The 12,865-nt window shown below is 37.9% G+C and overlaps 1 protein-coding gene across 1 annotated transcript in view; it reads right to left on the bottom strand.

Annotated features, from left to right (window-relative positions):
* CACNA1D (calcium voltage-gated channel subunit alpha1 D) overlaps nucleotides 1–12,865 on the bottom strand; it is a gene marked incomplete at both ends in the record, with an annotated part of 169,678 nt that overhangs the window by 15,553 nt on the left and 141,260 nt on the right. The window contains 5 exons of the mRNA XM_082289118.1: nucleotides 4,719–4,849; nucleotides 9,692–9,793; nucleotides 10,864–10,966; nucleotides 12,067–12,163; nucleotides 12,274–12,401. Coding sequence (XP_082145244.1) covers nucleotides 4,719–4,849; nucleotides 9,692–9,793; nucleotides 10,864–10,966; nucleotides 12,067–12,163; nucleotides 12,274–12,401 — 561 coding nt within the window. The remainder of the gene's footprint in view (nucleotides 1–4,718; nucleotides 4,850–9,691; nucleotides 9,794–10,863; nucleotides 10,967–12,066; nucleotides 12,164–12,273; nucleotides 12,402–12,865) is intronic.

Raw genomic sequence — 12,865 nt, 5'->3', positions numbered from 1 at the left:
GCATGCTCTGGCACACACGAAGCAAATCTAGTTTAGCAGGGAGCTCTGCTCTAGTTTTCTAACTCAACCCAAACTTCCATTGTTTCTTCTTCTGTACCAAACACATTTCAAATCCAGTGTCAGAAGAAGCTGCTTCCTTTATTGCAGTTGGGTGGAGGTTCTGGCCCCTAAACATGAGGGGGCTGCCAGGGACATTCATGTGACACAGTTCACAAGTTTTGTTTTCATATTACCAAACAAAACTCAGGCAAAGGATGCAAGTTTCAGTTCAATGTGTTAAAATGCCTAAGTCTTAATGACAAAAAAGCCTATTCTGTATATTCTAGTGTTCATTCACCCTGAAAACAAATGCTTTCTGTGTATCTCTCTGAAGATAACATCTTCTAAGAACAGTATTTTTACACATGCTCCTTGGTCAGTCTGCCTTCCTGAGTCCACAGACTGAATCTTTACCTAAGCAATGGGGTTTCCAAGGGAAGATTTATTCCCACACTTGGTGAAACAGAACTTATTAACACAACTACTGTAGGCCACCAGAAAGCCTCACTGGACTTTCCTGAGCTCACAGAATTTTACTCTCTGTAATGGAATTCTCTTCAGCTAACTAAAGACAGTGTGGATGGTTCCCTGTCTTTCATACTACACTTTTTCTGGAAGTGCTTTTCTTGCTGAAAACATTACTTTATATGACCTTGAATTCTAGTTGTGGTATTGTGGAGATTTTCCTTTGCAGTTTCTAAAAACTTTTTTATCTTGTATGTAAAAGTTCTTAAATTATTCCACATCACTTTTCTGCCTATGTTAACATAAGTCATTCCATCAATGAGACAACAGCATAAGAAGTACATGTTTTTAAAAGTTTAGGTAAAAGCAAGGCATTCAACTTAATATCCTAGATTATAACTAAAGGACTAGTTTAAAAAAAAAAGGTAAGTGTAATTCCCTTGGAAAAACTGGGCCTTAGGCCATTTGACAGCTACAGGGTCTCCCTTCAATATCTTCAAAATACTGAATGAAATTATTGTAAAAAACCCCAGCCTTCAAAACCCCAACAAAATACCATGTAAGTGTGAGGAATAAGAGGGCAAAGAAGTGATCTATGCTAAAAAAAGGCTGTTGCAGTCTCATAAAACAAGGAAAATTGCAACATCCATTAATTTTTTCTCAATAGTTGTCCTTAGAATTAAAACACAGTGAATAAAAACACATTCTGTGACAAGGAGCCTTCTGTCTCACAGGGGCTGTTTACTCTCTGAAGGCAGGAAAGTGTGACATGGCCAGCTGTAAGAATCAGCAGGATTATAAAACTGTAACTCACCTTATGTTTCACTCAAAGGTTAGGAAGGGACTTTAAATCTTGATAGCAGGTTGTTTTCTTCCTCTCTCACAAAAAAAAAAAGGAGATAAGGAAAGCCAGGCTAAATAATGCAGGAACTGCAGGGTTTATTAGATCCTTAGGAACCATGTTCTTCACTAATTAACTAGTTCATTCACCCCAGGAGAAAGCCACAGATATCAGCAGAAGTACAGGAGCATTTATGGCTCATATGGCTTTTGACACAAATTGGAACAGGTGACCTTGCTTTTATCTGCTGGTTTGCCTAAGGACTTTGCAGCATGACAACTGTTCTGCAATGGGTGAGATGCAAACTAGAATATGAAAATACTGTTGCTCTCGTTCTTTACAAATAGAAGAATCAGATAGCTGGAAAGATCTTATGAGCCTGGTAAAAGTACTTTCCTCATCTTATCTAAAGCTCTAAGCAAGCAATTCCTAGTATAGAAAGGTTGTGAATGACAGAGCTCAAAAAATCACAGCCAGATGTAGTTCAGTTTCTGCTGCTCTCATGTCCAGCAGTTCAGAAAGCAGGGGCTGTTTGCAGTGGTGTTACCTTGACTACCAGATGCTGTAAAATCTTATCTAGTTAGAGAAACTTAATAAAAACTGCTGCTGAAGTAACATGCCCACTCTGATTATAGGAAGCTTCTAATCTCAAAAAGAAAATTCTCAAAACAATAGAAAAGATAAACACAGCCAAAAATAAAGGTCCTGTATTTACTGTCAGATTTCAGTGTCAGGAATTCAGGTGTAGCTGAGGATAATTTTCCCCTCCAGAGAGAAGGCTGAAAAATTCTTTTTCTGTTGTGTATCATCTCTTCCACTCATGTCTTCATAACAAAGTCAGGTGCTGCAATATTGAATGTGCTGCATGTTTGATTAATTAATGCTGGGGCAGCTCTGCTATACTGACATAACAGTCACCACAGCTTCCCTGAAAAACTGGATGACTGATACTGCACATTTTTGCTTTTCTTAGTATATTGTTTACCAGAGAGATATGCAAACATTAGTTCACCTAGAGTGTTTGAGGGAATAAACAGAAAAACAGCTACTGACTCTCCAAGAAATAGTATTTTCATAGTTACAAGCTTTTTACAGACCATCCAACAAAATTTCTATAGTTGAGACACAGGCTGGATCATATACCCATAATTTATGCTACCAGAAATGGTTGATAAGAACAAAGGCTTTTGAAAACATTGAAATTTTACAAGCATTTAAGCTTTGGACAAAGCATGGAATAGCAGGCTGAAAATGGAGACACCTGATTTTCATACTTTATAAGGCCAGAAAGATTCTCTGTGATCATTTATACTAAATTCCATATAAAATATCCCACAGGACTATTCTCAGGGTCATTGACCAGAAGAAATCAGTTCCTTGTTGAAGCAGAACATCTCTTTTAGAAAGATATCCAGCTCTGTTTTAAAGCTGTCTCCTCATATAATTAATTATTCTAACAAACAAAGCACTGTGACTTTGAATTTGATGTGCTGTCGCTTCCAGTTTAAAATTATATTATTCACTTATATACTGGACTGGGACTTTTTTTCAACCACAGGTTTTACGTCTCTTTGAAACAGTATTTCCATTTTATTTGAAAAATCAAGTTGGGTTTCTACTGATCTGCTAGGAAGACAAAAGCAGAAAAGAGGAAAATGGGGAAAAAGAAAGCAAAAATCTTCCCATCTACTGGCCTGGCTCATATTAATACCAGGGGAGCACTGTTGCAATCTGACAAAAAGTTCCATGTCTCAAATCCCATAGGCCTTTGCAGATTTCTAGCAGAGATTCATGGTCATTTTTTAAGCTGTTTTGAATTGAAAAATATTTGCCTAAGGAGAGAGGAAGAGCTGAGTCTTTCCAGTTCCATGTTGCCCTCCGTCTTTGTCACTGAACAGGAAGCAGAGTCGGATAATAAACAACAGAGAAAGCTCACATTTGACAACTCAGTGGTTTTCTCTACATTGTTATGTGTGCAGCTTCAAAAACACAAGAGGAAACCTGCAATACTGAGGCTCAAAACTAGCTTAGCCCTCCTTATGCTCAAATGATTCTGCAATAAAGAAGTCTGAAAAGTCCTTCCTAAAAATCCAACATCTTTCACTTCCCTCTCAACTGTTTGCAGCCTTTTTATCAGTTTCATTACCAATAATTTTCTCTTCTTTTGTGTATGCAAATACAATTCACACGACCCTGGCAAGCCATGGGGGCACAAATAAATAGCAAGAATTGTGGTGAATCTTTCCCTGCTTGTTGCATCTCTTATGTTTGTGGTGATTCAGAACACAATGAGAGTCAGAGCTGCCAGCAGAGACATTCTTAGGGAATGGGAATGAAACAAATTACCCACTTTACACGGCAAAGATCATTCTGTTAAACTGAAGTACAAACCAACAGGATTTTAACACACAGTATCTCAATCAAGTTAACACAATTCTCCTCTTTTAGAAAGGGATTTTCACAACATATTCCTAAATTTTGGCACCAGAATAAAAAAACTATCAGAAACAGATATAGTTTGTAGCAAACTGCTAATCATTAACTGAAATCCACAAAGTCCCAATCCAATAAAAATGGTGCAGTGTAGGATGGCTGGAATTATTTGAGAACAGCTTTCCATTTGCCTGTTTCAAAGTTCATTCTACAAAGAGTACCAGTGGAAAGAAGTTGTCAGAATTTGCTCTTTAGATCATGTATACTCTATGGACTGGTGGCTGCAGGCCTGTTGAGAGACAGAAGGCCAAATATATTGTCCTGGTTTCCATGTGATAGCTTGTTTTAAGAGACAGACAGAAGTGTGTGACATTAATGCCATATGTTAATATTACTTCCTGTGAAAGAAATTGATGGATGCGGAATTCGGAATTTGCAAATATCAAAACAATAGGAAGATATTTCATTATATCATAAGTGGAAAAGAAAAAGAACAATGAGAATTAAGAAAAATGATACTGTATAAAAACCTCTTTACTATGAGGCAATGCACAGTAGGAAGATCCCTGAGAACTGGCTTGTAGCATTGTAGGAACAAAAGAAATTGAACAGTTAAAGCAAAACAAAGAACATAAATGATAGCTCAGAGCTTTATTTATCCAACACCCAATCAGCAGCTTTAGACTGATTTATCAGCTAGACCTGCTAAGAAATTTTATAACCATTGCTACTGTTTGGGTAATCCATAGAGAATAAGTTTTTGCACTTACCTTGTTAGAGACAGAATAGCAGGATTAGGTTTTATTTTGCTGATGAATATGGGCCAAAAGTGTCCCAGCTAAACAAAATCCTGGCAGCATTGCACAATCATCAATATTCATCTACCTGCTATTTCAAGTAAGCTCACAAAATGGTTAGTTAAAAACATTAAAAAAATCACCTGCAGAGCAATCGTGGTGTTCTTCGCAGGATATTTCCCCACCAGTCCTTGTTCTTTGCGTTTCTTGAATTTCCTAAAGTAGTCCTGTATCAGGAAGGTGGCATAGAACTTCCCCACGGTTACCTCATCATCTAAATGAACAGACCAGACAGATCTCTCCCAAGTCAGCACATTTATCAAGAGCCTGTACACTCACATCTGATTTGGGGGGAAAATGTGATGGGTGCAACAAGTACTATGCTTCCAGCTTACAACAGTGGGGCCTGCAACAGGCTCAAAAGCAATGTTTCAGCAAGCAGGTTTGGTTCAGTCAGTTAAGTGAACTCATCCTAATAAAATACAGTACTTTACCAAGACTCATGTACTTCTAAATAAGTTTCTACCAAAACCATAAACATGTTTGTATATACATAGAAGCTGAAGTAATGGCTTTAGTTACTTGGAGTAAATAGATTAAATAAAATCTACTATGACTCACATACAGTGATGTTCACAAGAGTGACTCTGCCTACATCTCTTTTTTTGTCACTGCTGAACCAAATTTGCTTGCCAGTGTATTATGTCAGTTCTGTAATGCTGAAAATAACCTCCATCAGGGAATTCAGTACAATTCAAACAGTAGGCAAACAGCCAGGGCAGTGAAATGTACCATTTTTACAGAGTCACTGTTGAGAACAAAATCCAGCTTTGAAAGTTTCCAAAGGCAGGTGCCTTGCAAGGACACCAAAATCGCCTGGTTCACAGCAGGTTAAGAATTAATGTGCCTGTTTATGAGTCCATTGAATCATTCAGCTAAGTTTGATCTCTTGGTGATTAATGCTTGCCAGAAAACTAGGAATAGTTTTCTATCCAAAAACATTGCTTTTGTTGTCACACATTTTTTTCCCTATTTATCTGACACGAAGTTCCATTTCCCTTCCTGCTGTACTGTCCAATCTCCCCGTGGTTTTCAGCATCCAGAGGTAGATATTTGCAACAGGATTTCTGGCTCCTGCTGTCCATAAAGAGGGACTGGTGTGGTTCAGGCATCAACTGTTAGTCTTTACAGTCGTGACTTGACTGAACATGAAAATCTAACATGCCCAGACACATTTTAACACTCCTCAGATAGAAATTATGGGCTTTTTTAAACATTTGATTAAAACAAACTGTCCATGCATCTTCATTTTATCAATAATATATGCCAATGTATAGTATTTGTAGTAGTGTTTTTACCTGTAATTACTGGTTTTTCTAATTTAAATTGACTTTCTTCTTTTAGTGACTTGCTCTCATCAAAAAGGGTAGGGAATCCAATCCATGGGCAATACTTTTTAAAATCCATTTTTGCCTCTCTGATAGAATTTATCTCAAAATGAAATCCCTACCACACCAAATCAGCTCCTCTCATTATAATGTCTGAAATGGGCTGTATGCATGTGAGAAAGTATGACAGGCTTTAACTACAGTCAAAATGCACCCAGAATCTTCTCCCAGCAGTTTGTCTTTAAAGATAACAAAACAAAAATAATTATAATAATTGCTTCAAAAGATACTGGTTGGGAGACCAGTCTGTTGCAGGAAATAACTTAGCATATTAAAGAGCCTGCTCTGCCAAACTGACAATTCCTCAAAGGTCAGAGTCCCCTCAGTTCCTGCTAGGAAAGACAGAAGTAGCAGAAAATATCAGGAACAGCTCACAAGAAAAGCTCACCAGTCTATGGATTCCATCTCAGCAATAAAAGGCTTTTTAGTTGACTCCACAAATTTCATTAATAAACCTTTTGTGAACATTTGCTTTGATGGTCACCTGTAATCTTCCTTTGCAGCTCTTCAGGAGACTAATGGTGCATTGTATTAGGATGAGATCTCTTATACAACATGTGATGTAAACTTGCCTTCTCTAGTTTACATAAATCCACTGATCTGCAACATAGCTCTGGTTTCACTCCCCAGATAAGCCTTTCCCCATCCTTCATACACTATTTCATTTCAAGTATTTGAACAGAACTTTTAAGGAAGTGGGTTAATAAAGGGCTCCCAGAAAGAACAAGCACATAGAAGTGACAGACTTGATATAACAAACACCGCTATGGGTTGCACTCAGAGCATGTCTCACGTCAGGCTATGACACTGCACCACCACTGACTGTGCCCGAGATGACACCACCTGTGAAATACCAGGATGCAGAAATGAAGGGCCCTTATTGATCACTTTGAACATGCACCAATTGTTTATAAACATATCAGACAAATGCAGTGCCAGTTCACTGAACTGTGCACGCCGAAGTCTGGCTGTGTCGGCACGGTGCTTGTGTCAGTCACAGGCACAGTCAGTCCTATGGCAGACGAGCACACAGGAACTGATGCCTGGCCAAGGGGAGCCATCCTTGACTCTGCTTTCTGAGTTACACACATATAGCCAGATATAGACAGGTGTAGGAAGGCAGCTAAGCATAACTGACCACAGAACAGACAAATTGCTAATTACAATTAGTGATGGCAAAAGGAATCATTTCAAAAGGAAGCTGTTGGAAGAGGGCAGAAAGTACTAGGCAGGATTAAATGGATTTACAGGTGGAGACTGGGAAGTTTAGAGAATACAGGTGAGTTCTTAGTGAGTTTTATGTACTCTTACTCTTTAGTCTTATCAACAGATCAGGCATTTGACTGACATTCTATGTTTTTGCAAAGCAGTTTCACCCTTCTGTACTGAAAATGTGTTTCTAACTATGAAAAGTCTCACTGAGTTATAGGAAAAAGTTATTTAATCAGTACCAAGAATTAACTGTTTATTTCTAGTGCATTTATTTATAATTCAAGGGGGGAAAAAAAAACCTGCTATACTGATTATTTTCATTCTGCTCTGCAAATAAGTGTTCTGGAGAACATGACTCACAAAGGACCTAACATTCAGTAATATCAGCACAAGTAATACTGTGCAAACTACTATAAACTGGACCTCTCAATAATTTTAAGTGCAAGTGATTTTAACATATTGAATTTGAATGCTTTGTTGATTTATATTGAAGAGAATTTTCCATCTCCTAGGAAATTGTTATTATCAGCAGTTATTATTAACTGGTGTTAATCCATAGACAATTTTCCATTGAATATTAAACATCAAAACTAATTTCTACTGTACACTAAGCTATTTTTACACTCCTATGGCATATGAATGTAAAATAGCTGTATTGGCCTTTTTTTTTTAGGTGGTTTGCAATATTTTCAATTTTCAGATAAATCGTAACAAAGTCCACAGAGGAACAAAGTAAACTGGAATTGAAAATTCACAAATCTGAAGGACTTCCCAGCACATTCCTATTTATACTGGGTTGCAGAAGCCATTCTGTCTCCTATCAATTGAGCACATCCAGGTTTTCAGGCTTCTAGCTACACTGAAGAGCTACATTTGCAGAATAAACATTAGCAATGAATTTCAGTATAGCTGAAAATAAATACACAGCTTATACTCAGCAATGAAATGAAGCTGAAGTTAAGAGTGAATTACTATGTGAGATTAGTTCTAGGAATGTAATCTGTACAGGTTCATTGTCAGATTGATTTAGGCAGGCAGAGCTCGCTATTCTGAAGCATGCTTCTTGATTTCAATAAAAATGTAGGGGAATAAAGTTGGCAAGAGGCAACACTAATTCCATGCCACCACCCTAAAACAGAATTGCTTCAGAATATTCGGAAAGACTCATAGTTGAAAGGAACAGAGGCTGCAGAAAAAGCTCAAGCACATAGTAGTTACAACAATAACAAAGCGATTCATCTATGCCATGCAAGCACTTAGGTGTAAGGCTAAAAACAACAGAGTAGAACACAAAAGTTGTTTTAAATGTGCAGTATCAGCTCCCCTTTGGAGAGTCAATTTAGCCAGATTTTTGGCTTCATCCCCACTATTATCCAGCAGCCACTACACCAACAGCAAGTGGCTCCTCCAGCCATGGAGATGCTGCTCCACGGAGTGCAGGCAGTGTTCCTCCTCCGGGCACTGAGCATCCCCTTCCAGGGCAATCCCTTCCGGGCCCAGCATCCCCCTCCACGGGGCAGGGGCTGGAGTCTGAGCAGTCTTGGGAGCTGCCATAGCACTGTGAAGTGCAATAAACTACAAGGAACACCAGGGGATTACAATGGAGCTGAGGATTGGATGTCTGGGTAAATATACCCTGGGTGTGGGTGACAGTGAGACAGATCCTGCACCTTTAAAACTTGAAAAAGCAAGTATAAAACAGTCACCTAAACCTACACTACAGCGTAATAATAAAAATGTATATATTGAAAAAGGCTAAATATATATATCTATCAGAATATATATATTTACAAAGAGAGATATTGACATGTCATTTTATGGCACGTAGGAGCAGTTAATAAACGTGCCTTGTAGTTCTCACAAATGTTTGGTGTCATTAGAATTCAGATATCTCCTTAGATGGGCCACATTCATATCTCAGTCTTATAGGCATAAATCCGAACCATTTCCATCATCTGTGGAATGGCTCTGTTTTAAACTAGCATAGCTGAGATCATTTAGCTTCTTGCTTTATTAATTTAGCAAAAAAAAAAAATTTAAGCTGGCAATTAATTTTTTTTTCTCCCCAAAGTGTTCAACATATACAAGCAAATAAGCTATAATGTAGCATAGTACAAAACATGTTGTTTTGCTCAATGCATTGAAATCAAGCTAGTTTATTTTGCTGAATGATTTGAAACCAAGACTACATTTAGGTCTAATAAGGTATCTTTTTCAAGCAAGAAAATAGTCATAGCATTTTCCTCTCTTTCTGAACTAAGTCTCACGTATCAGTCCCATATGTATTATCTACTGCAATAGGATATAATTGTCTCAATATTTATTTTGCTATTGTTTGTTGTCCTTAAATGACATTATAATTGCAAAATTTAGCAGTTTTATTCTTTTGGTTCCTAACAATCTAGAAAGACCAACATGCACGGAGAACAGCACACAGCAGAATTTATCGGACTGACCACCAGCGGGAGGGACAACTTGGTCAAGTAATTTCATGCTTGTTTTCTTCCATATTTTCTTTATGACTGCTCTGAGTTCTTCATTGGCTTGCTCTAGGTTACCTGTGGCAAGGAAATAGGAAACAGAGGATGGTTCAACCAGGTGCAATGAACAATCCTTTGAATATTAATTAGCTGTATACAATTACAGACTGTGATAGAGATCCTTTGGGGTGAGCCCAGGCTATGTGATGTAGCAGACAATGGCACAACTAAAGAGAAAAAAGGGGAATAAGACATCAAATTCCTGGTGCTTTCAAATCCAGCTCTGGAGCACTGCAGACATCAAATGTGACTTCTAGACCTTGGTCTCACTCTGCCGCTCCTTCTGCTTAAACTGTCCAGAAAGTGACAACTTGCTCTTTACAAGCCACTTCTTCCTTGATCCAAAGCTGAGCCTTTATTTACTTAATCACTGTAATTTCTCAGCTGTACAGGCTTGAAAGTTCAAACAACTAAGTACTGAGCAATTTTTCATCTCTTGCAGTGCTCACCTAAACCACAATAATGCCTGAGCGGCCTTAATCTAAGTTTGTTATTGCCAGTGGAACCCAAATTCTCCTGAGAACAGCAGAAGAAATGGAACCAAAAGCAGTAAAAGATGGCAAAAAAATTTGAAAAATGTGTAAAAATAGAAAGAAAATCCTTTGAAACATTCCACTATCTTTAAAAACCTTTCTCTCTTTAATACAAATGACAGAAATCCATTCAACCCAGTCAGAACTGGCCTTGACCAGATTGGGAATGTTGCTTTCAAGTGTGCAAAAGCTGCAGTTGCACCACTGAGCTAAAAGGTAGTGAGGAAGGAGTGCCTTGATTGGGCGGGAAGGGGAGTTCATTCATTTCTTGAAGTAGAACTCCTGCTATGCCACTGCTGCACATTTTTATCTGACCAGATGAAAACACAGAATAATTTCTGACGTATCTTTGCCTCTGGCCTCACTTTCCCTTTCCTTTCATTTTCTAGCAAATCATTCCTAGCAACAGTGAATACAATCCATGATCCAAAAGCAAACCAGATCCAGCAAGACCAAGGCAGCCCTACTCATGTCCAACAAAAGAAATAAATTGTAACTTTTCCTTATTGTGCTTTGTGACAAGTGCAGTAAAGGCTTTACAGTGAAGAACCTTACCTTCTGTTTTTATCTTTAGAGCAGTCCTAACCAAAGCAAATAAAGTAGCATTGAACATGACGGTTCCATCACTGTTTAGTGGCATATTCATGGCTACTAACCTCTGAAAATGAGAAAAGGAACAAATTTTGATGCTGCTTGCTTTGAAAAAACCTTTCTTTGAAAAAGATTTGTAATGTTAATTTTGAAAAGTGGACGTATCCAAATAGTATTAGTGAGAGGAACATAAATTATGTAAGCTCTTCAAAACTAAGTTGAGTCTTCCATCCTAGCTGTGTATAATATGCAGCCAATATTTTTGATATTAATCACATGCATGCTTATTCAAAAGTTAAAATGTACAGTAGTTTTCTTGAGCTATTTATTGAGCTAACTTTCAAACACTGAAGTTCTTGACTGTGAGTCACGCTGTGCCAGTACTAAGGACAAAAGCATCTCTTTCAGGGCATGGCCTCCAGCTGTAGTCATGTTCCAGCTTTCCCAGGGGTTCCTCATGCTCCATAAAGAGCACCAGGTCTTAATTGTCTGAGCCCATTTACTCCTCAGGAAACTCTTCAGTGATGTTGTGAGTCTCTTATGCCAGCTACACTGAACTCCTGTGAAAGGGGCTTCTCTCTTTGGGTCAGTCCATCCCTGCATCAGTGTTCTCCTTTTAGAGCAGCATTGCTGTGACCCTGTCTGCCAAAAGAATACAATTTCACCTATCAAAATCTTTTCCTAATGTCTGACTTGGATTTTCTTCTATTCTAGTTTAAAAGCATTACTCAATGAATAATTGATGCTAGCATATAGACAGAGGTTTGCTTTAAGTATGCCTTGAGACATTCCATTCTAACCCAATGGTTCACACATCAACTTTACCTATTTATAAAACAGATATACAAGAAATCTAAAGTACAGTACTGTTGTAACAATCCTTTAATTAACAGGTCTGATCTTATTCCCAATGAAATTGCTAAAATCACAATATCCTCAATTCTGAAATCCACCAGCATTCATCTCCTTTGTGTTGTTTTTCAACTTTTACATTAAAATGCCATTAATCCTTGTCAAAATTAAACATTTTGCCTGACAGATTCTATATAATTTTAAATTCCCACTTATTTTCTGTTTTCTTACTCACTGCTTCATATTGTATTACACACTATTATTCACTCCAGCTTTATCATCTTGCAGTTGGAGAGAAAATCAGGTGAAACCCACCTTGCAGGCCACTCGGTGAGGGCATAACTTGCCAAAACCAAGAGGTGGCTGAATCCGTCTCAGCAACGTCACCACATCAAGGTGTTTTATCCTTCCCCTAGAACCAACACACATCAGTTACCAAACATCCACTCCCAAAAAATACACCCTGTTCTGCTTGTATTGTTCTCACTAAATAAATTATACCAGAGAAATGATCTAACTTACTTTGCTTCAGGGTCATATTCTGACCATATTCTTTTGAATTCATCCAAATGATGGGGGCCCAGAATGGACCAGTCACGTGTCAAATAATCAAAATTATCCATAATGACAGCCACAAATAAGTTTATAATCTAAAAAAAACCCAAACAAGTAATTAGGAAGAATCCACCTCGATTATTTTGATTTTTTTAAATTCAATAGGTAGTAGGTTAAGAACTCAAACAAGTAGATCAATGATTTTTGGGAAATATCATCAAATAGCACAGAAAATACTTGCATTTAACTGCCTAACTGGAAGTCTATCGAATTATGACACAGTTCTATTTTAGAGTACTCAATGTTCTGACATTGGCTGCAACAGGGTTTTGTTTCTCTTCCTCGGTTTGCCAGATTCCACTATATGAAACTGAAGAATGGGTGCAATATACATATTATGGCCCAGTGTGTATCTCAGGAAACTGTTTCTGTAGCAATAGGATTCAATTTCATGACAATACATTTTGTTAGCACAGAAGGTGATACAGAGCAGCAGAACATATATGTTTACATCACTTCACAGAATTTTGGTGGACCACTCTCCTTTTGCAAGGAAACG

Source organism: Coloeus monedula, assembly GCF_965178545.1.
Source record: "Coloeus monedula genome assembly, chromosome: 11".
Taxonomy (NCBI): domain Eukaryota; kingdom Metazoa; phylum Chordata; class Aves; order Passeriformes; family Corvidae; genus Coloeus; species Coloeus monedula.
The sequence above is the reverse complement of the archived record's forward strand: the minus strand, read 5'-3'. Positions and strand labels throughout refer to the sequence as shown.